Source organism: Chionomys nivalis, chromosome 16 (genome assembly GCF_950005125.1).
Source record: "Chionomys nivalis chromosome 16, mChiNiv1.1, whole genome shotgun sequence".
Classification (NCBI taxonomy): Eukaryota; Metazoa; Chordata; class Mammalia; order Rodentia; family Cricetidae; genus Chionomys; species Chionomys nivalis.
In genome coordinates this window covers 18,979,132-18,999,839 of record NC_080101.1, presented here as the reverse complement: position 1 = coordinate 18,999,839, position 20,708 = coordinate 18,979,132, and the positions used below count along the sequence as shown (strand labels likewise).

Here is a 20,708-nt window from a genome sequence, read left to right as displayed (position 1 = left end):
CAAGAAATTGAATCTTCACTACAAAGGTTGCTTTCTGCAGGTAGATTATTCTGGTATTCTGGTTTATATTATAGACAGTTTTCCAACTACTCTAAGAAACATTCAGTTCATTTCAATCCCAGGTATTTATTAATTGCTTTATTTATCCTTTTTTGTAAATTATGTACTCAATATTTTTATCTGCTTGTAATTAAACTTTTAAAAATATTTGTCTCTGAGAGAAGGGCGGTGTGTGAGTGTTGGTCAAATGACAACTTTTTCAAGTCAATTTTTACCTTCCACTGTGGGACGAACTTGTATCATCAGACTTGGACTGCAAATGCTCCTATTCACCAAGTCATCTTGCCAGTTCTAGTTAGGCTGTTTGGATACATTATAGGAAAAGAGGTAGATTTGTTATGTATATAACTGGTGGTTATAATATTTCTTTAGTCACTCTGTGACATATGTATATTTATTCAATTACTGCCATTAGAATTTCTTTAAGTTTATTATAGCATGTATTTGAGTTGGCAGTAGGAAAGTTCATCTTCATAATTTGGGCCTTGTGATCCCGCAGAGTCAGCTCAGTCAATGTAACAATGCCCTGGAAAACTCCGAAGAGCTGCTGGAATTTGCAACCAGGTCACTGGATATAAAGGAGCCTGAAGAATTCTCAAAGGTAAATAAAACAAAACAAAAATAACAGACAAAAATCCTTATCCTAGTATACCGAAGGAGTGTCTAAAGAAGTGTTTTGTCATGTCTGATACTGAAAAGGTCGTGGGGTTTTTCCTAAGTAAAATACAAGATGTTCACTTATTTCAAAGCATGTATTTTTTTAGAGTATGTATATTTGGGATCAGGAATTGATTATTTTAGTTAACTTTTTCAACGTTAAATTTAAATGTTTTTTTTTTTCAGTCATATCCCTATTGGCATTTTTTTTAAAGGTCCTTCAGTACTTGAGTTGAGTCCTGTTTTTCCCCAGGCCTCCTTCAGATGCTTAGTTACTGAAGATGATGTGGGTGAACTCTGAAGGGCGGGCAGTGGATGAGCGGCAGCTGTTGTGAAGCTGGGAAAGCAGCTCTTTGACTCACACTATGTTCAAATCTCTCATTAAAGTCTTTAAGTTGGGCTAACATAATAGGAAACGACAACAATAAAATAGCCTTGGCCACAACCCACAAATACTGCTTTTTATCTTCTTCACATTCAAGTTCTGTTATTTAAATTTCTGGGTTCCCGGTCCTAGCATGAGATTCGGATTTGAAGGGCATCCATTTATCAGCATTATATGTCTGAAAGTGGCACAAATATGATAGAATTTTAGAATGTACTTCACCTTATTTTTTGAAATAAATTAGGAGTTTAGTTCATAGTTAATACATGCAAATGGTTCCGATGAGATCCAGATTATTAGGTAAATAGCCATGACTCCACCAACTCTGGTTTCTCCTGTCACTGGTACTTGGCTTGCAGAATAGTGCTTGAATTCTTTTTCAAAAAATTAACATTCCTATTCTCATTCTGAATTCAAACCTTGAACTCTTCCAAAGAAAAGAAGTGAGCCAAACAATTTCCAAGTCTGTATACAGTTGTCCACCTCCTTCCGGCCACCTGTCAGATTAAGAGGGGAGAACGGCTTCCTCCCCGTGAGCACCTACAGTGGAGTGACAGCGGCCAGGTACTGGAAAGGGGAGCACTGTCTTGTGCATTTGATCACAGACGAAAAGAGAAAATGGGGCTTATTTCTTTTCTTTCACTCAGGATAGCTCACCCCTGGAATACCGCTCAGGGTGTGTCTGTCTCTTGAGCCTTGAAAAGAGCAGACAGACAGCTGGGTCAATACTCTGCAGGCAGACGGTGGGAGGGTCCTTAATTTAGGCTGGTCAGCAATGCTGAGGACAAAGGAGAACCTTTAACAAAGCGTGCTTTATCTTTGAAGACAGCTACAAATAAATTAAATGTTTACTAAACACATCATAAAGTAGAAGTGTACCGTTTATAATTTGTGAGTGTCGGTGTCTTAGAGAAGTGTGCTCTGCTGTACAGGTGTGCTGTCATAAAGGTGTGAGTAGGACTGTATTGACTTAGTTTCAGGCTACTTACTTTTAAGTGTGTGTGTGCACTTGTTTGTTTGTAGTGTATCAGTGTTTTGCTTGCATGTATATATGTGTGCCATGTATATGTATTATACCCTCAGAGGCTAGAAAAGGGCATCAGATCTCTGGCCTGGAGTTACAGGGGGCTGTAAAATACTCTGTAGGTGCTGGGGTCCAAACCTATGTCCTCTGCAAAAGTAGCAAGTGCTTTTTACTACTGAGCCATCTCTTCCAGCCCTGATCATATGTTTTGAAAAATAGTACATTTATGAAGTTAAATATATTTACATACACACACACATATATATATATCACAAGTTAAGTGTACTCATTTCCTTTAATGTATAAAGTCAGTGGTGTGCAACTAGTTCTTTTCCAGAGGAGTTTTTAAAAAGAAACAAAGGAAAGACAAGGTTTCCCTATATAGACCTGGCTGGCCTGGGATTTGATATGTAGACTGGGATGGCCTAATAAAGCTCACAGAGATTCATGGCAAGGCTAGTATTTTTGCCTAACGGAAAAAGAACATTTTGCAATATCTTTTTTTTCTATTTTCCTTTGTATAAAAAGAAAAAAATGATATTAGGAAGAAATACGCATTTCTTGTCTTTGACAGAGATAGTAGGTCCCTGAGATTCAAACATTAGGAGCTTTTTCACATCCTAGAGTTTGATTCTGTAGCCTATGATGTCACATGCCACAAATGAATGTTTCTAATTACACCGCAAAAGGTATGGCTTACCTTTTGGATTTACATAAGAAAAACAAGCTCCCAGATCATGAACATTTGAAGAAGAAAAAATAAAAATTGATCTGAAGGCCAAGCAACCATGGTGGAAAGTACAAAAGACTTCCAAGATCTGTGGAAAGAGGAGCAGCGAAGAAGAGTATGGACAGCCTCTGCAGTGAGCTGTGCCCTCCGCTGGACAGAGGGGACCGTGGGAGCAAATGTGCTTTCGTCGGGAGGAAAGAAATGAAGAGAGAAGGTGAGACAAGGACGTCCATGTGCCCACAGTCTGTGCTCAGGGAGAAGCTGAAGGATTAAAAGTCATTTGAACTGGCAAGAGAAAAAAGGAGCGAGCTGAAGAGGCTGGGCGTGTGTGAAGGTCATGTCAGCACTGGAGCGGAGAACCACCCTTTGCTTTCTTTCCAATGTTTCCTGGGAAAAATGTCACTCCTCACTACAGACAACTCTGGTGTCGCTAGGAAAGGCACTGCTGTTAAAGTGGATTTAATGTGGGTCTTGTGCCATAGGAAGCAAGATTATTTGGGGAAGTAATATCCCTGGTTACTTACAGTTCTGAAAATGAAGCATGTATAAATGTCATCTTAGAGATAACCACAGACCAGTCAGGAAGTCATCCACCATTACTGTGATGTTTCTGAATACTGCCACACTGCTGACGTTGATCCCAGACAGTAAAAGAACTGTTCTGTAAATTCTCAGGGAGACAGCCTAGTTGTGCTGTTATTTACTTGTTTACTTGTTGTGAGACAAGGTTTTTGTGTATTCCAAGCCTACCTTGAGCTTACTATATAGCTGAAGATGACCTTGAACTCCTGATCCTCCTGGGTCCACCCTGAATGCTGGGATTGCACGTTACATTGCTGGAGATCAGACTTAGGGTAACATGCATGCTACGCATACACTTTACCAACTGAACAATGTTCACGGCCCACAGGTTTTTAAAGTGTAGAAACAAGTATTCAAAGTTCTTGAAAAACTCACAGAACATATTAGTTACTGTATCTTTTCATTGTAGATAAAGAACAAGGTTAAGCAAATATTCATTTTTGTTTTTTTATACTTAGTTCGTAATTATAAATGGGAAACAATATTCTTCTAACCAAGTTCAAAACCATCAGGAAATAAGACAGGAAAAGCAAGAAAGAGTTCAAGTGCTGCTGTAATACTGGAGAGTGTTGTCATATCAGTAGGCTAACTTCCTATGTCCAGAATTAACTTACCTATCCAGATCTGCTCAGCAGAGGCTTCCTCAGATCACTGCGGGTGGGAAGGGCTGTCTCAGTAACACTGACAGAACAGGAAGAAGAACACAACGCATACTTTCTGTGGACAAGCAAACTTCCACAAAAAGTAAGCAGTACAAGTGAGCACCTTTAGACTCTTCATCTGGTGTCAGTGTGGAGTGAAGGAAGGAAGAAGTGAAGGGTAATGACAGTGGCACTTCCTCTGTATGTAAAGAAGTGTCACGTGCAGAGGAGGGGCCCTGTTCTTTCCTGTAACACCTTATGAAATTCATTTTTAATTCCAGCTGCCATGACAGTACTTTTCAAAAGCAATGTAATAGTTGACTAATGCTCTCCTTACGAAAGGAACTGTGTAAACTAGGCTCATAACCTAAGGAAACTGGAGAGCCACAATATTGGATTGACTGATCTATGTAGACCTTGTTTTAAAAACATTAAGAACTCAAATTCCTTAGTAGAGAAACAAAATAGACAAGGGCACAGAGTTGATTACTGATAATGCTGGAGCTGGAGCTGTAGCCTGTTGTGATCTATATCAAACTTCAGGCTTCGATGGTACTCAGACTGGGTATAAAAATGTCCTGTAGCAAGTAGAAACAATGTTAGGTGTGAAAGAAAGAAGAAACAGAAGCAGCACTTTATATGGCTAATTTCCACTGGATTGCACTCAGTTACTAAGTGTTACTGTATACCAGTCTATATGCTAGCAAAACTGCCATCTTTGTCAACTGTAATTGTTAACTATGCCTGTTAGCATGGAAGAAAATCTTTTGTTGGATACATTGTATTTTGTTCATATATAAATAGTCAAGGACTTCGTATGATTTCATTGTTGTTCTCTGATTGTGTAATACCAGGTAACTAAACTTGTATTTCTGTTTTCCAAAAACGAAAGCAGAAGATATATGCACTAGGTGTAAGTAGCTAACTTGTGTGACCTTTCCTGAGGGAGAGACCCACTTGAGATGTTTCTCTCATCTCCCCTTGTCTGAACCTCTGCTGCTAACAGCTCATTCTTGGAGCGAAGGCTAGAATTATGGTTTCATTTTGTATGCCAGCAGGGACACTTTCATAAACATAAAAACTGTCGGGATCCGTAGAAATGTATGTCTATGAAAGAAATTGTTGTGGTTGAAGAATAAAAGACTGAATAAAAGAGAAGCTGTACTTGATAATCTGCTAAAATAATTATAGTCCATGAAATTAGTTGAAATGTTAATTTTTTCTGCTTTTATGATGATTGATGTGGGGGGTCTTGATTCTACTGTGGTCCTAACATCACTTTATCAAGCTTACATGGACTATATAGATTTCCTGTCATTTATGTTTTGATGAATTATGGACTAATCTGTTGCAGGGTTTATATGCTAACTTTTCTTGCATGTCTTTGCCATTGAACTTGCATGAAAAGCACTAACTACCTTCTTTCTCTTCTCCCTGATTGGCTCCAAGGCTGCCAGACAGATCAAGGATAGGTATGGTATAAAACCTACATTTTTTATTTAAGTGTCAATATTGAAGTCAGAAATGAAATTCAGAAACTATTTTTCTTATAATTCTGTTGATGAAAATAACAATATGTAATTGTTAAGTTCAAAGTAAAGAAAATGTGCTCTGTATATCAGAGAATAACCAGTAAACTCTTTAAGTTCACATTTTAAGTTGTGAAAATTACATATCTCTAAGAGAATTTCATTTCTGGTGTAATACTATAGTTAGCTATAGTTTTAGAATAGTTTTTAATTAGTTTAGTATTGAAGATTAATCTATTTTGAATAACTTAAAGTACATCTTGCTTGGATGTAGTTTTTTTGCTGCTGTTCTTAAATATAGGTGGATCTTGTTTTCAGAGAAGCCCAGTGCTGCCAAGTGTCTGCAGGAGCTAAGGCTCTTCACTGCTGTCCTGGTTAACACCTTTGTGTTTCTCTGTCCTGTTCTGGAGCCATCTCCTTCTTCTAATGCCACCACTATCTTGCTTTTATATTGTAGGGAAAAACTCAGGAAAACTATTAAGTACCTTGGCTTAGAAGGTGTCTCTCATTGTAGAGTTTGGACTATAAAAGGACATTTAGCACTTGTAGAACAATGTGTGAGTGTTGAAGGAGCTGAGGTAACATTTGGGGTGTCGCTGGCCTTTCTGACAAGTCACCGAGCATTGTCTGTAGTTTGTAACTTAAGGTTTTTATCTCATGATCGTGAGAGTCTCTGACAGGCACAACTCTTCAGTCTCTTCAAGTCTAGATCAGTTTATTCTTCATCAGATAATTCACAGAAACACTCAGTGTGGGTTGTGGAAGAATCGGTGTCCTTGTTCATTTGGAGAAATTTTCTACTGTGTTTCTTTTGTGGTTATTTGACAATGGGGGAGAGGGGCAAGATTTACATAGTGACAAAGCATTCTTAGCACAAATACTAATGTCCATTTCTGTAGATTTTATATTATGAGGTGATTAGTGATGTGGTTCATTAAGTGCTGGATATAGGAAGATCACTAGGGCTTTGCCGTCATCCTAAGAGATGACTCACTGTTTGCTAGGCTGCTCCTGAACTCTGGGTTCAAGCATGCCTCCTGCTCAGGCCTCAAGTAGCTAGGACTGTAGGTTCACACTCTGTGCTCAGTGAGAAGTACTAAATGAGGAATGGGCGAGAGAGAGCGAAGTCCTTGATAAGGTAGATTTGTCTGCTGAGATTAGCCAGGAACAAGTGTCTCACACCCAGGCTTGATTATTATTCCGTACTAGCTATTATTCTGTTATACCCTACTGTGGTTCCTGATTTTTCTGGTTTAAACATCAATTCCTAACCAGGTTTTGGACTGTCCAAAGAATCTTGAGAAACCTTGTCAAATCTCTCCTTCCTTTCAGGGTTCTGTTTCTGTGCTTCTCAGCCCCCATCTTTACTCCTGATGACCTCTGTTCAGGTTTGTTTGTCTGAATTTAATTTCAGTGCCAGCTTTTATGTCTTCTCTCTTCATTGAACCATCCCATCATCGTCCCTTTCTCGGTCATCCCCTCCATGAGATCGCCTCAGTATTCAGGCATTACAGGAATCTGAGTCCTTTGTTTGTTTTGTTTAAAGCCTCCGCTCTTTTCTCTGGGTACCCACAGAACTTTGCACCTTGTCTGAAGAACATTTCTAGGTCTTGACCTATTTTTTAAAAAACTTGATTAAATGTGTTCATCTGTTTTGTAATTATTTTCTTGTGAATTTAATAACACTGGGAGGAGTTTTAATTCAGCTTCTAAATAATCTAAGAAAGTCAAAATGAATTAAAACATATCAAACAGCATGGTTTGAGAATGTCTTATCAATTTTAGATTTTTATTTTGGACTTTAAATATATTCAGTTTAAAATAAATACACTTTGTTTGCTTTTTTAATATTGTACCTCTGAATTGATTCACATAAGGTGTTTTATTTTGTTTTGGTTTTTTTGAGAATGAAAAACCAAAAAAAAGAGAGAGAGAGAGAATGAGTTTCTCTGTGTAGCCTTGACTGTCCTAGAACTTGCTCTGTAGACCAGGCTGGCCTTGAACTCAAAGAGATACTCCTGCCTCTACCTCTTGAGTGCTGGGATTAAAGGTGTATGCCACCACTGTCTGACAGTTCGTATAAGTTTTGAAGTTTTTATTTTGACTATAATTTTTTATTATTTTTTTTCTATTGCAAGTGAAATTTCTACTGCATTTTGGGGGCATTCTCTTTTTGTGTTCATCGTTGATTATGTCAAGTTTTTGTAGATATTATAGATTTCAGCATTTCTCATTAAGCAGTTGTTCACTGGGTTTAGAAGAAACCCAATTTACTGATTGAGCATCTGTAAACTGTCTCATCTCAGTGCCATGCTCTAGGACTTTTAAATGATACTCAGGGCTGCACAGACCAGCTCGTGCAAAGCTGAGCCCTCGTGACTCGCCAGTGAAATGGAAGTGGTTCTTTAGGAAGCAGCAGTTTAGTTCTGTGCATGTGGAGGACACAGTGCGTATTTGGTTTCTGATGCAGTCAGGCGGTGTGCGTTGCCTTCCCCATGAACTGATGGAGGTGTTGTACTTTTATTGATAAACTAATTAATTGCTGCCTTTTCATTGTTATATCACAGTGATTACTTTGTTTTTAAATGAAGTAAAATAGTTGAATTTAGCAACAGCTTGCCATCAGCAAATTTGCCATGTTTCATCCCTTGATCTCTTGGTGGCAGATCCAATTGACGGCCCTCTCGTTCTCTTGGTCCTGTAGCACTATGTGTAGCCTCTCTCGAGCTGTATACGAGGAAGAGAGCATTGGTGAACAGTACCTCTGTATCTTTCTCTTTTTTTCTTCAAGGATAGTGCAGGAATGACTGTAATATTTGTAAAAAAAATTTACGGTAAAATGAAAAAATGCAAATTATGATTAAGTCACAAGTTAATTGAATAAGAGTTTCTTTAATTTTTTTGTATGTGGAAAAAAATTCACTTACTTGGATAGCTGAGGAGAAGCAGGTACAAATGGACACAATTAAGTGGCTTTCATTTTTCACATCAGCCTATGAGTTTCTTTCAATTTTCAGTTTTAACTAAAAACTTTCTTTCTTCCATACTTTGATACAGTAAAATCTGATTTGCCTTGATTCTCATTTTGCATTTTACTGCACAGTTATCTGAGTGTTTATTGAACACGTCTTATTCGATGACATATAGATCCCCTGGACTGTATAGATCTCTCACAGTGTCTCTCCATAGTTGATGCTGTAGAGAGGATGGTATCTTGGTAGAATGGAGCTCATCCTTAATGACCTCGGTTCTCTCCTTTGCTGCCCACGGTCTGTCATCAGCAGGTACTGCAGTGTAGCGTTAGGTCCTTCTGCCTCTGTCGTGTGGAGGGCACGTGGTGTAGCAGTAGCTGGGAGGATATTTGAACAGGCTCGTCGTCTGGTGAAGATGAGTGAGGCTAGCATTAGGAAGCCAGTGAGACTGTATGCAGAGGTCCTGGTGGATGGGATCTTGTGAACGGTGTTTCTAGCAGATGTTGTTTATTGTGACACCCACATGTCCGTGACATTTTATAAAACTGGCCGGAATCTCAGTCTTTGTTTCGGTTTTCAAGACAAAGTAAATTTCTATTTGAGTGCCTCTGTTACAGTTTCTACAGTCACTAAGTGAAGTAATTTTCATCTTGCTTTTATAAATTATGTAAAATTTGTTACTTTGCATTCATTTATTTAAAAAAGTTTGTCTGTGTTTACCATAGAGTCACAATGGCTTCAGCCTTTCGCCTTTCTTTGAAACCAAAAGTCAGTGACAACATGACCCATTTAATGGTGGATTTCTCTCAGGAAAGACAGATGCTGCAAACTTTGAAGTTTTTGCCAGGTAAATACATTATTACATGGGAACTTTCAAATAAAGCATATTACAAGATTTTTATATAATGAAATATTTTGTCAGTATTGTTTTAATTCTATTTTTGTATTTTTAGTACTAAGTAGTATTTCCATCACCAAGTAAACTGTTAGTTGATGTGTAACATTATTAGGACAATGGTGACTGGGAGATATTTTTTTTTTTTTTTGAGATTGGCTGTGTTGTTATTACTGTTTTAACTCTCATTTTTTTTTTTTTTTTTGAGATTGGCTGTGTTGTTATTACTGTTTTAACTCTCATTCTTGTCTCGTACATCCTGACCACACTTTCCCCTCCTTCCACTCCTTCCAGTCCTACCCCTTCCCTCTCTCCCAGGTCAACTCCTCTGTTTCCCATAAAAAAAAAAAAAAAAAAAAAAAGACCTCCTGGGGATAGCCACTGAACATGGTCTAACAAAATACAGTAAGTCTGCGAACAAACACACGTAACTGGACATTGTGAACAGGAAGTAATTGATTGCACAAAGCTAGTTGTCCTTTGGATACATAGTCAGGAAGACCAGGTTAATAATCCTAGTGCTAAAGAAGCCAGTGAGAGTAGCATGGGGAAGACCTGGCGTTTATGGCAGAAATTATGAGTTGCAGAGGAATATATAGAAGGAAAGGTGAAAGACAGGAGTGTAGCTGAGAGGAAGAAGGAACACTGGTCGGTGGGTGGCTCTGTGTATGTCCGAGGCTTCCTGACAACACTGGTTTGTCTTACGGCTTTTCCACTTTATGAGGGTGCTAAGTGATACATTCAGCAGAGACCCTGCTTTGGATGTCTGTCCCTTCCTGGGTCAGTGATGAGCAGTAGGATGTGCTTGTGATGGGGGGCAGCAGCAGGAAGCCACTGTTCCCGTGAGCCTTGCAGAGAGCCACTGTGTGCAGTGAGCATGTGTGAATAAGCTGTGATGCACCCCAGACGAGGCTTATGAATTTTTACATATGATATTGTCAAGTGATGGTTGCCTTAATGTGACAAAATGCTGTTGTAATTGAAGAACATCTGTATTTTCCTTTCATTCATAGGGCTCGCCTGGCACACAACTGGTATCAATAGGCAAATAGCATTTCTAGCGTTTGGGAATACCAGATACTTTAAATGGGTTGAGCAATTCAATCTGACACTTGGAATTTCCTTGGGAAAAGACTGGGTTTAATTTAATTTTGAAAATTTGAAATTTTAGTATCAAAATTTTTCTGATTACCAGTTAACTTTTTAGTACTCACAGGTTCACTTGTGAGCTTGTGATATTGCCTAGCGGTAGAACACTTGCTTAGCATATATAAGACAACACTGCCAAAGAAAACAATCCAAATGTTCACCTGTAGGAAGTGGAAGAGAGGCTTAAATTTCATACTAGGAAGTAGATCTCAGAATTTTTTAAAAATGATGTTTTCTCTTTTTTCTATAATCAAAACACTTTTACATTTATTTATTTATTTGTTAATTGTAGTTCAAGAAGTTTTCTTTTTTTTTTTACTTTTTATTTATTTATGTTTTTTTCGAGGCAGTGTTTCTCTGCATAACAGCCCAGCTGCCCTGGAACTAGCTCTTGTAGACCAACCAGGCTGGTCTCAAACTCAGAGATCCTCCTGCCCCTGCCTCCTGAGTACTGGGATTAAAGGTGTGCACTACTACCACCTGGCTTTACTTTCTTTTTATAACTTTTTTTTTCATTTATTTTACATACTGCCCAGTTTCCCCTCCAGCCTCTCCTCCTGTCCCTTCCCTTTTCCCATCTACCCTCTCCCCATCCACTACTCCTCCAAAGAGTAATATTTTGTAAAACACTTAGGAAAAAGAAATTTTAAAGAAGCTTTTTTGGCATCACATTCATGGCATATCTTTATTTACCAGTAGTATGACTCTAGAATTTCACTATTTTCATGTAACCATTTCATATAACATGTAAAGCATTGTTAAAATAATTTCTACCCCAGGAATTTATTATTTCCAGGAAAGGAAAAAGAAACGGTAGCAACCTATGGAGAAGATCTGTCCTGTGCAGTTTCTCCACTCAGCAGTGAAATCTTCTAAAGACCATGCTGGCTCTCTTTATTGGAGAGGGAAATGCATGCATAGGAAAAGACAGAGCAGCCCCGGGTGTACAGTGAGCTGCTCCCTCTCCTGGCATGGCAGCTTTCTTTGGAAGCCTCCATGCTGCTGCTCTGCATCACCAGCAGGAAGTGCCCAGACAAGTGTCATAAATACAGTCATGCAGCTGCAGTGTTTGGACATTCCGCCTTCCTTCCATGACTGTCTCTTTTGATTGAACCTGTGTTATTCCATTTCCTGTAAGAAGTGGAAGGATGCATACATACTGCTGATGCTTTTGCTTTGGAACCTGACAGCATGTGCGAGCTTCTTGTTGATCACTTCAGTTTCACTAATGGCTGTATAGTTTGAATTTTTACATTTTTTTCATTTATCATAAAGCGTTATGTGTAGGTTAGAGGACAACTTGCAGGAATTGACCTTTGTCTTATATGTGACATCTACCTTGACCTTACATTACATACACCTTCACTTTTCTATCAAATCAGTTTATGGTCATTTTTATTGCCTAGCAAAAAATTTTATTTTTATGCAGTAAATCATATACATCAGTTATTTCCTTTGTGTTTGTTATATTTTTAATAGATAGTTTTTATTTAGATTCACCATTGTATGGCTATTACATGCATCATTATAGTTTATTGACTGTTCTGGGACTTGCCATGTAGGTCAAGCTGGCCTTGAATTCAAAGAGATTTGACTACCTCTGCATCCTGAGTGCTAAAATTAAAGTCATGTGCTATCATGCCCAACTTACAATTTGTTTATTATGCTTTGAAAATGGGTGTTATTTTTATTTTGGAGACCAGTTTAGATTCCTAGAAAAACTAATTAGGATGCAAGGAACTTTCTCAAAAAATATGCAAGACACGAAGTTCTTCCCCATTATCAACATCCCACAGCAGAATGGCACAGCTGTATAAATGATGAATCTACAATGATGTATCATTATTGCCCAAAGTTCGTAGTTTGCAGTGAGATTCACTCTTGGTATGATGCTCTCACTCTCTGTATAGCTTGCCCTTTCAGGAAGGTACAGAGCTGGAATCTCTTTACTGGTAGCATTTACACATTGACTTCTTTCACCTAGAAATGTGCATTAACGTCTTTCCATTTCTTCTAATGACTTGATGGCTCATTACATTTTGGCACTGAATAAAAATCCATAGTCCTGATGGACCATAGTTTACTTACATAGTTGTCTACTGAAGGACAACTGAATTGCTTCTAAGTTTTGGCATAATGTAGCTATAAATATGTAACAGTGTAGATGTAAGTTTTCAGCTCCTTTAGGCTAGTGTGGTGAGATTATATTTATTTTTGTAGAAAATCTCCCAAGTGTATTCCAAAGAGTCTATGATTTTGCATTCTCCCACCAGCAATGAATAGGTTCCTGTTGGTCCACATGTTTTTCACCGTTGGTATTGTGTCATCTCATGGCTGCTGTAGTTTGTATAACATGTAAAGTAGCTGTTCTTGGACTCAGTCTGTGGTGTTTGGTGAGTTGTCTGTTAAGGTCTTTGGCGCTATTTTTTAAATTACTTGGATACAAGGTCTCACTAAGTTGTTCATGGTGTTGACTCAAGATCCTCCTGCCTTGGCCTTCTGCGGACTGGAATAAACTATCATGCCAGGCTCTAGAATGTTTAATTTAGCAAATCCAGCTTAACATACTTAATGATCTTTACTTTGCTGTTGTATTTAAAAGTCACCTAGCTATTCCCCTGTTATGTCTTCTAGGAGTTTTATACTTTCACCATTTTCCACTTCAGTCTGTGGTTCATTTTGAGTTTCTTTTTGTAAAAGAATGTAAAGTCGGTGTCCTTGTGCTTCTGTCTCTCCTCGTCTTCCTTCTTCTGTGTGAATGTCCAACCACTGCACCATTTGTTGATAATACTGTCGTTTGTCCATTTTATTGTCTTTATGGAAGATCAGTCAAATATTTTCTGGTCGGTTCCATTAATCTGTCTGTTTTTTCTTTTGTCAGCATTACCCTTTGTAGATTTAAGGTGCTGTAAGTCAGGAGCTTTAGTCCCCCACTCTGTCCTTCAGTATTGTGTTGGCTCTTTCACACCGTTTGCTTCTCCAAATAGAAGAAAATCAATAGATTTGTTGAAATTAGCAAAACAACATGATGGACTTTTTATTGAAGTGATAGTGAATGCTTACACCAAGCAGGAAGAACTGACATCTTTGAATAATGAGTCTTTCTGCTCATAAACATGGAATATTTCTCCATTAATTTAATTCATTAATTTCGTTTATTGGGGTTTTATAGTTTGCTTTATAAAGATCTTGAACATACTTTGTTTGATTTGTTCCTAAATGTTTCACACTGGGTGATGCTGATACAAATGGTGTGTTTTGAGTTTTTAACCTTTTTTTTTGTTTTTTTTTTAGTTTTTTTAGTTTTTAACTTTTTCATTGCTGATATATAGGAATGCAACTGCCTTATGTGAATTAACTTTGTGTCTGCAGCCTTAACTACAATCGCTTATTAGTTCTAGAAGATAGACTTTATTGTCGTTAATTCCTTCATATTTTCTACATAAATGAGCATGTTATTTGTGAATAAAGAAAGGCTCAGATTCACAAGTAGGATGCTTAGCTGTTTGTATTGATCTTCATTATCAGGTAGAGAGGAAGCTCCCCTCTAGTCCTATTTTATGAACAGTTTTTTATTAAGAATGGATATATTGATAGCATATTTTTTAAGTTGTTGATAAAGGTGGGTTGCATTTGTTGATTTTTAGATGTTGAAAATTCAGCATTGCCTGTAGAATAAGTTCCATTTGGTCAACATAAATTTTTACCGCACATTGTTAGATTTGGTCTATTCATATTTTGTTGCATCTTTTTCCATCTGTTTATGAATAGCAATAGTAGTTCATAGCTTTCCTATATTTTTGTAGTTTGGGTATTGTGGGTCACTGGCCTCACAAAAAGCGTTAGGAAATATTCCATGCTTCTCTTTTTTCGAAAAAATTGTATTAGAATTGGCATAATGTATTCCTTGTAGTAGGTAGAATTCACCAATGAACCCAGCTAGGTATGGTACTTTTTTACTTTTGGAAGGTTATTAACTATTGGTTCAATTTCTTTTATAGATTTAGGCCTGTACAGATTTTTTTATGTATTATTTTTTGCATCTAGTATTTATCATGGAATTATAGAGTTTATTTGTTCATTTATGTCATCAAAATTGTAGATGTAGAGTTTGTTCTTAGTATTTCTTTTTTTGTTTTTGAAGCCAGGTTTCTCTGTGTAGCCTGGCTGTCCTAGAACTTGTTCTATAGACCAGGCTAGCCTTGAACTCAGAGATCTGCCTGCCTCTGCCTTCTGAGTACTGGGATTAAAGGCATATGCCACCACCACCCTGGCCATATTTCATGATAGATACTTCCTTTTTCCACCTCCCTCTGCCTTCTTTTCTCTCTCTTTCTCCCATCTCCATCTTCCTCCCCTGTCTCGTGCTTAGCTCTTGGGCATTTAGCTCTTTATTAAACTAATCAGAAGATGCCTTAGGCAAGGACACATCTTTATAGTATAAATAAATATTCCAAAACATACCAGTCTGGAAATTATTGATTGGAATAGTCTAGTTGGCCATCAAGCTCCAAGGATCCACTTGTTCTGCATCCCCAGAGCTGAGTATACAAGTGTACTAGTACAGTGCCTGGCTTTGTACATAGTTCTGGGCATGAAAGTCAGGTCCTTGTGGTAACTTTACTGACTGAGCTGTCTTCCTCAGCACTGCTGTAATTATAAAAATTAACACTTTGGTTTTTTATAATAGTTTTAAATTTATAGAAAATTAGGCAAATACTAGAGCTAGCATTTTGAAATCTATTTCTTCCTCTACAATTTCCCCTGTTATTACCATCTTGAATGATAAGGTACATTAAAAACAATTGACAGACCAATGCTGATGGTTTATTTTTGTGTGTGTAGGTTTTTGTTGTTGTTATTTTTAAGTTAGCGGCTTGTTATGTAGCTCTGACTTCCATGAACTATGTAGACAAGGCTAGCCTCTACCTCACAGAGATCTGACTGCCTTTACGTCCTGCTTGCTGATACTAAAAGCGAGTGCTACCATGCCTGGCTTGACAGTTTATTCTTAACTGATGTTGGTATTTGTATTGGGCTTCACTGCTGATACTGCACCATTCTCTGGGCTTTGATGGGGGTCATTTGTTAGTACATTGCCAAGCAGAATTTCCACAAGGAATGAGTTCATGTGGTTAAATTCTCTTTTGCTCCATGCACTCATCCCTCACACCCCACACTGATTCTGTGGCCTCTTGACACTTCTAATATTTGTTTAGTTTAGGTTTTTCCCCTTTGGTTATTTCATCTGCAAAGAAAATTTTGTTTTTATTGAGTTTGTGTGTGTTTTACTTTATCTTCTTGTCTTGCTGGGTTTCGATATACTTAGGGTAAAATGTTGAGTAGCGATAATAAGAAGGGAAGATCTTCACCTTAGTTTGCAGTCTTGGGGTAAGGTCCTATGTTTCTCACTGATAAATATGCTGTTAACTCTAGTCTTTTTTGAAGATGTTTCTTTTCTCCCCTTTAGTTTTGTTGTTTTTTGCTTGCTTTTGGGAATCCTCTGGCCCCAGCCTACCAAGAGCTGGGGTTACAGGTATACACTAATATGAACAGGTTGGAAAATATTTTATTTTATTTATTCATTATATGTGTATGAGTGTTTTGCCTGCACCTATATATGTGCACTATGTGTGTGCCTGGTACCCACAAAGGCCAGAAGAGGGTATCAGATCCCCTGGAACTGGAGTTATAGGCAGTTGAGAGCTGCCGTGTGGGGCCTGGAAATAAAACCTAGGTTGTCTTCAAGAGCAATAACCGCTCTTAACCACTAAGCCCTCTCTCCAACCCCCTGGAAATATTCTTGTTTAGTCAAGTTTCTTACTCCTTCTTTGTTAAAATTTCTTATCATGAGTATTGCATATTGTCATTATAATTTTTATTTACTAAATGATCATATCTTTATTAATGTTATTGAATATATTCATCAATTTTAAATGTTGATCTAGTTTTGCACACCAGGAATAAGTTTTGTTTTGAACTCATTGTGTAGTAGAATTCACTGTGTGGACCAGGATGACCTCGAACTTAGACTCCCAAGTGCTGGGACTAAAGGCATGTACCTCTATGCCCAAGAGAAATATTTTTTAATTCTCTTTTTTAAAAATCAACATAATTTACATATGATATCAATATAGTATATTCAGATTTCAGACAAGAAATCTGGGCTATTTATACAGTGTTGCAAAGCTATGAAATCTCTTTTATGGAAAATAAATCAATTTACAGTCATACATGGTTAATTATAGCTCATTGAATTCATTTGTTTTAATATATTGTAAAGCTCTTGGGAGTTGACAACTCCTAAATATGTTTGAGAAATGAGGAATTCAGTTTTGTTTAGTATGTTAGAATTATTTTTTAAGGCTTGTGAAACTTGCTGGAGTCCTGTGTAATATTTTGATGTGCAATTAAATCAATAAGCCATAATCAAATTATTTGTAATTATACCACCCCAAGCATTTGTGTTGGGAGCATTAAAAATGTAACCATTTTATATAATAAATTATTGTCAACTATTCAAGTGTAGCCATTTTCCTCTGCTTTGGAATATCAGAAGCTAGTCCTGTTATTTAACTTAATATATTTGTTCATACCTGGCAACCAACTGTTCTCTATTTGTCTACTCACTTAAAACTGCACAGAAAACAATTTTTAATTAATTTAATCATTATATTCAAATGTTGCCAATACTGATTTAATTTGTTTCAAACAACATTTAAAATTATAGATTTAAAATATGTTTTGAAGTAACAAGTCATTCTAGATCATTTTTTAACATGGATAGATGTTTGGAATTTACCTGTTGCCATTCAAAATTTTAATAAACAAAGAGTATTTGAGAAAACTTTGAAATGCAAACTTTTATATTCTGTCAATGAAAGAGGTTTTGGAAAAAATATTTGAATTTGTATATTATCCTTTCTCTTAGCCTGATTCATTTTTGAATATTTAAAAAGAGGAAATAGCAAAGATTGAATGCCAAGCATAAATATTTGATTAGTGTTATAATATGTGAGGAATGATATCCCCTGCCCCCCTTTTCTTCTCTGCAGTCCCAAAAGCTCCAGAGATCGATCCAGTAGAGTGTCTGGTGGCTGACAACTCTGTAACGGTAGCGTGGAGAATGCCTGAAGAAGACAGTAAGATTGACCATTTCATGATGGAATACAGGAAGACAAACTTCGATGGGCTCCCGCGTGTGAAGGACGAGCGGTGCTGGGAAATGATTGATAACATCAAGGGGACTGAATATACATTAGCAGGTATCCTGAATCTAATCCTTAGAAGATCAGTGTCATATTTTATTTTAAATGATAAAATATTTTATTTTAAATGATAAAAGTGAGTTCTATTATCCAAACTGATTTATATAAATATTTATTATATGAATTAATTTTTGTTGAAATATCAATAAAACTTTTAATTACTTATAATCTGAAACCTGCTAAATAGTGTATGTAAAGTAAATATAAAAGAGTAATATAGAAACAGTATTTAGAATAATATAGAAACAATAATATAGAAACAAAGTAATCTATTTTTCTTTTCTTTTTTTTTTTTTTTTTTTTTTTTTGACTCACTGTGTAGCCCTGGCTGGCCTATACCTCACTATGAACCAGGCCAATCTTGAACTCTGCCTCCTGAGCTAAGATTAGGGCCTGTGCCACCATGCCCAGCTAATCTTTAATTTTAATTTTTTTTTAACTAAGCAAAGAAACTGTTTACTGTACTCAAACCTCCACATTTCAGGGGTGCTGTGAACCCCATTGTTTCCACTGCCACAGGATTGATTATCTCCATGTTAACACAGAATTGGGACTTAGCTAAGGTTTCTTTTTGTGTTGGATTTTTGAATGCTTCTTCAAAGGTATCTTAGTATATGAGGACTTCTGATGCTTTGAATGGCAGAATATTAGCTGGGCTCTTCGGTGCGTCCTGTGCAGAGCGGCTACATTGGGAGCTGTCATGTTGCGCTCGCTCCTTCCTGGGGCTGGTTTCTGTACTGTAGACACCAAGTGCATACAGCACGTGGCTAATCAGCACACCTGCATGGTTGGGAGCAGCACCCAGCACAGCGCCACTTCTAACGAAGTCTGAGAGGGTGCTGTTTTAGTTACCACTATGTTGAAACTGTTGGTAATTGTATAGTTTATTTATTTTGAAGAAGATATTAGGTAAGTCATTGTTCTGATTTTCAATCATTATCATCCATTTACCATAAGTCTATGCTCTTCTCAAGTAAAGAGCTTTCTAAGAAGGAAAATGTCTGCTTGATGATGCACACTTACACATTTGGGAAGGAATTCCTTACTTTTTATGACTAAAAACTTTCATTTTTTAGGCTTAAAATTTGATTCAAAGTATATGAATTTCAGAGTGCGAGCTTGTAACAAGGCTGTGGCTGGAGAGTATTCTGATCCAGTGACCCTAGAGACCAAAGGTAAGGCTGGCAGCCATTTGCACAGCAGACGAGAGAATTTGCTGTCAGAAGTTATTTGAGACTTTGTCAGGGTCTTCTCATGTGTGGTTGGATTCCTTCCTACCACCTACCTCTGGCTTTTCCAATGTGGGAAATACAAGGCAGGAAAACAGGACTAGAGTAGTAGTGGTTTATAGTAGATTTTTCCCTTACAATTATATTCTTGTGGGCAAAATAGACTGAGATGATAGTATTTTTCAGTATTTATTTTTATTTATTTGGTTTCTTCTTAATTTTAAATTAGATTTCTATTTATTTTGTGTGCATATGTGGGGGGCATTGCCATAGCATGCATGCACGTTGAAGGACAACTTGTAGGAGTCACTGTGTAGGTTTCAGGGATCGAATTCAGGTCATCAGTCTTGATAACTTGTGCCTTTACTTGCTAAGCCATCACACTGTCCTGAGGTGGTGATGTTATATTTGACTCTGAGTGTTTAGTTCACAGTTTGGGTTAGAGTAAATATGTAAGCATTGCTGAAGTTGTCTTTAATTTTCAGAGAATTAATTATGAATCAGCAACAAGACATTCTCTCTATTTTTCCCAAATTTTCTTGCAGCTACTACCATTTATACAGTTTATTAATATTTATATAGCATACACACGTATGTCACAATAATGAAAAATTAATCATTTGGTCATTAAGATCATTTTGAGAGATCACTGCTAGATATTACTGCTATCCATACTGCAAATGACGAGAGGAAAATTGAAATATGTATTTACCTTCATCCCTAGAGCTGCTCTCGATGTGTATAGAAATCTGTTCTAGGTCCTAGGCCATTCTTTATTGGAGGCTTCTAACCCAAGTTCTGTTCTCTCAGAGAAGTTTAGATTTATGGACGTCCCCTTTTGTAACACAGAAGAACGTTTCATTTGCCAATTTGAAAGCCACTCTTGCAGAGCTCCCCCACTTGTGAGGTGATCACTGCCTGAGATTTCTTGCTGAATTAGACTCTACATTATAATCTGTATTTGGGACTTGGAGCACCCACTGACTTCTAGTTTATTTATGATGCATTTGAGTAGATATGCATGCTAGAAATTTGCTATGATCTAGGTGATAATCATGTACCACAATAAAACTAAGTCCTTTAACTTGACCCTAGGCCCTGTGTGCGGTAGGCAAGTGCTTGGGCCTTCAAGGTCTGTAAGTTTCTGATGATACAAACTCAGTAATGTCTGTGGCATAAAGCCTAGGAAGATTCCCAGTTGAAGTAATATGAATTACTTCATATTACTTCATATTATTATTAGCTAATAATTTTACTTGAGAATTATACATAGCTTAGTAAAGAAATGTAATTGCTTTGAATTATTTATTATTAAACTGAGATATTACTGTTTTTTTAAAAAGGTTTCTATATTTCAAAGCCTTGTAAAATTTCCAGGCAGATAATCTTTTCTATGTGACTTGAGCTACTTCTGCCCATTGTCAGGAAAGAGTGAGTTACTGTAATTATGTACCCCAAGGAGCAGCAGATCTTTGGGTTGTTGGTATTCCTTGTGAACAAATCTGGATCTAACTGTGACAAGCTGTAAATTTTATGAAAATTTAAGTTGGAAACTAGTAGGCTTATGGCCTCCTGGGAGTCTGATAG

At 37.2% G+C, this 20,708-nt stretch overlaps 1 protein-coding gene across 4 annotated transcripts in view; it reads left to right on the top strand.

Moving 5' to 3' along the window:
• Positions 1 to 20,708, top strand: part of Fsd1l (fibronectin type III and SPRY domain containing 1 like) — a 60,829-nt gene that overhangs the window by 18,115 nt on the left and 22,006 nt on the right. For 3 of the 4 annotated variants that reach the window (XM_057790650.1, XM_057790649.1, XM_057790652.1), the window contains exons 4-8: positions 560 to 661; positions 5,529 to 5,551; positions 9,306 to 9,427; positions 17,680 to 17,889; positions 18,969 to 19,067. In XM_057790650.1, the coding sequence (XP_057646633.1) occupies positions 560 to 661; positions 5,529 to 5,551; positions 9,306 to 9,427; positions 17,680 to 17,889; positions 18,969 to 19,067 (556 nt within the window). Of the gene's footprint in view, positions 1 to 559; positions 662 to 5,528; positions 5,552 to 6,940; positions 6,997 to 9,305; positions 9,428 to 17,679; positions 17,890 to 18,968; positions 19,068 to 20,708 lie in introns of those variants that run through there. The other variant, XM_057790651.1, reaches the window with a different exon arrangement.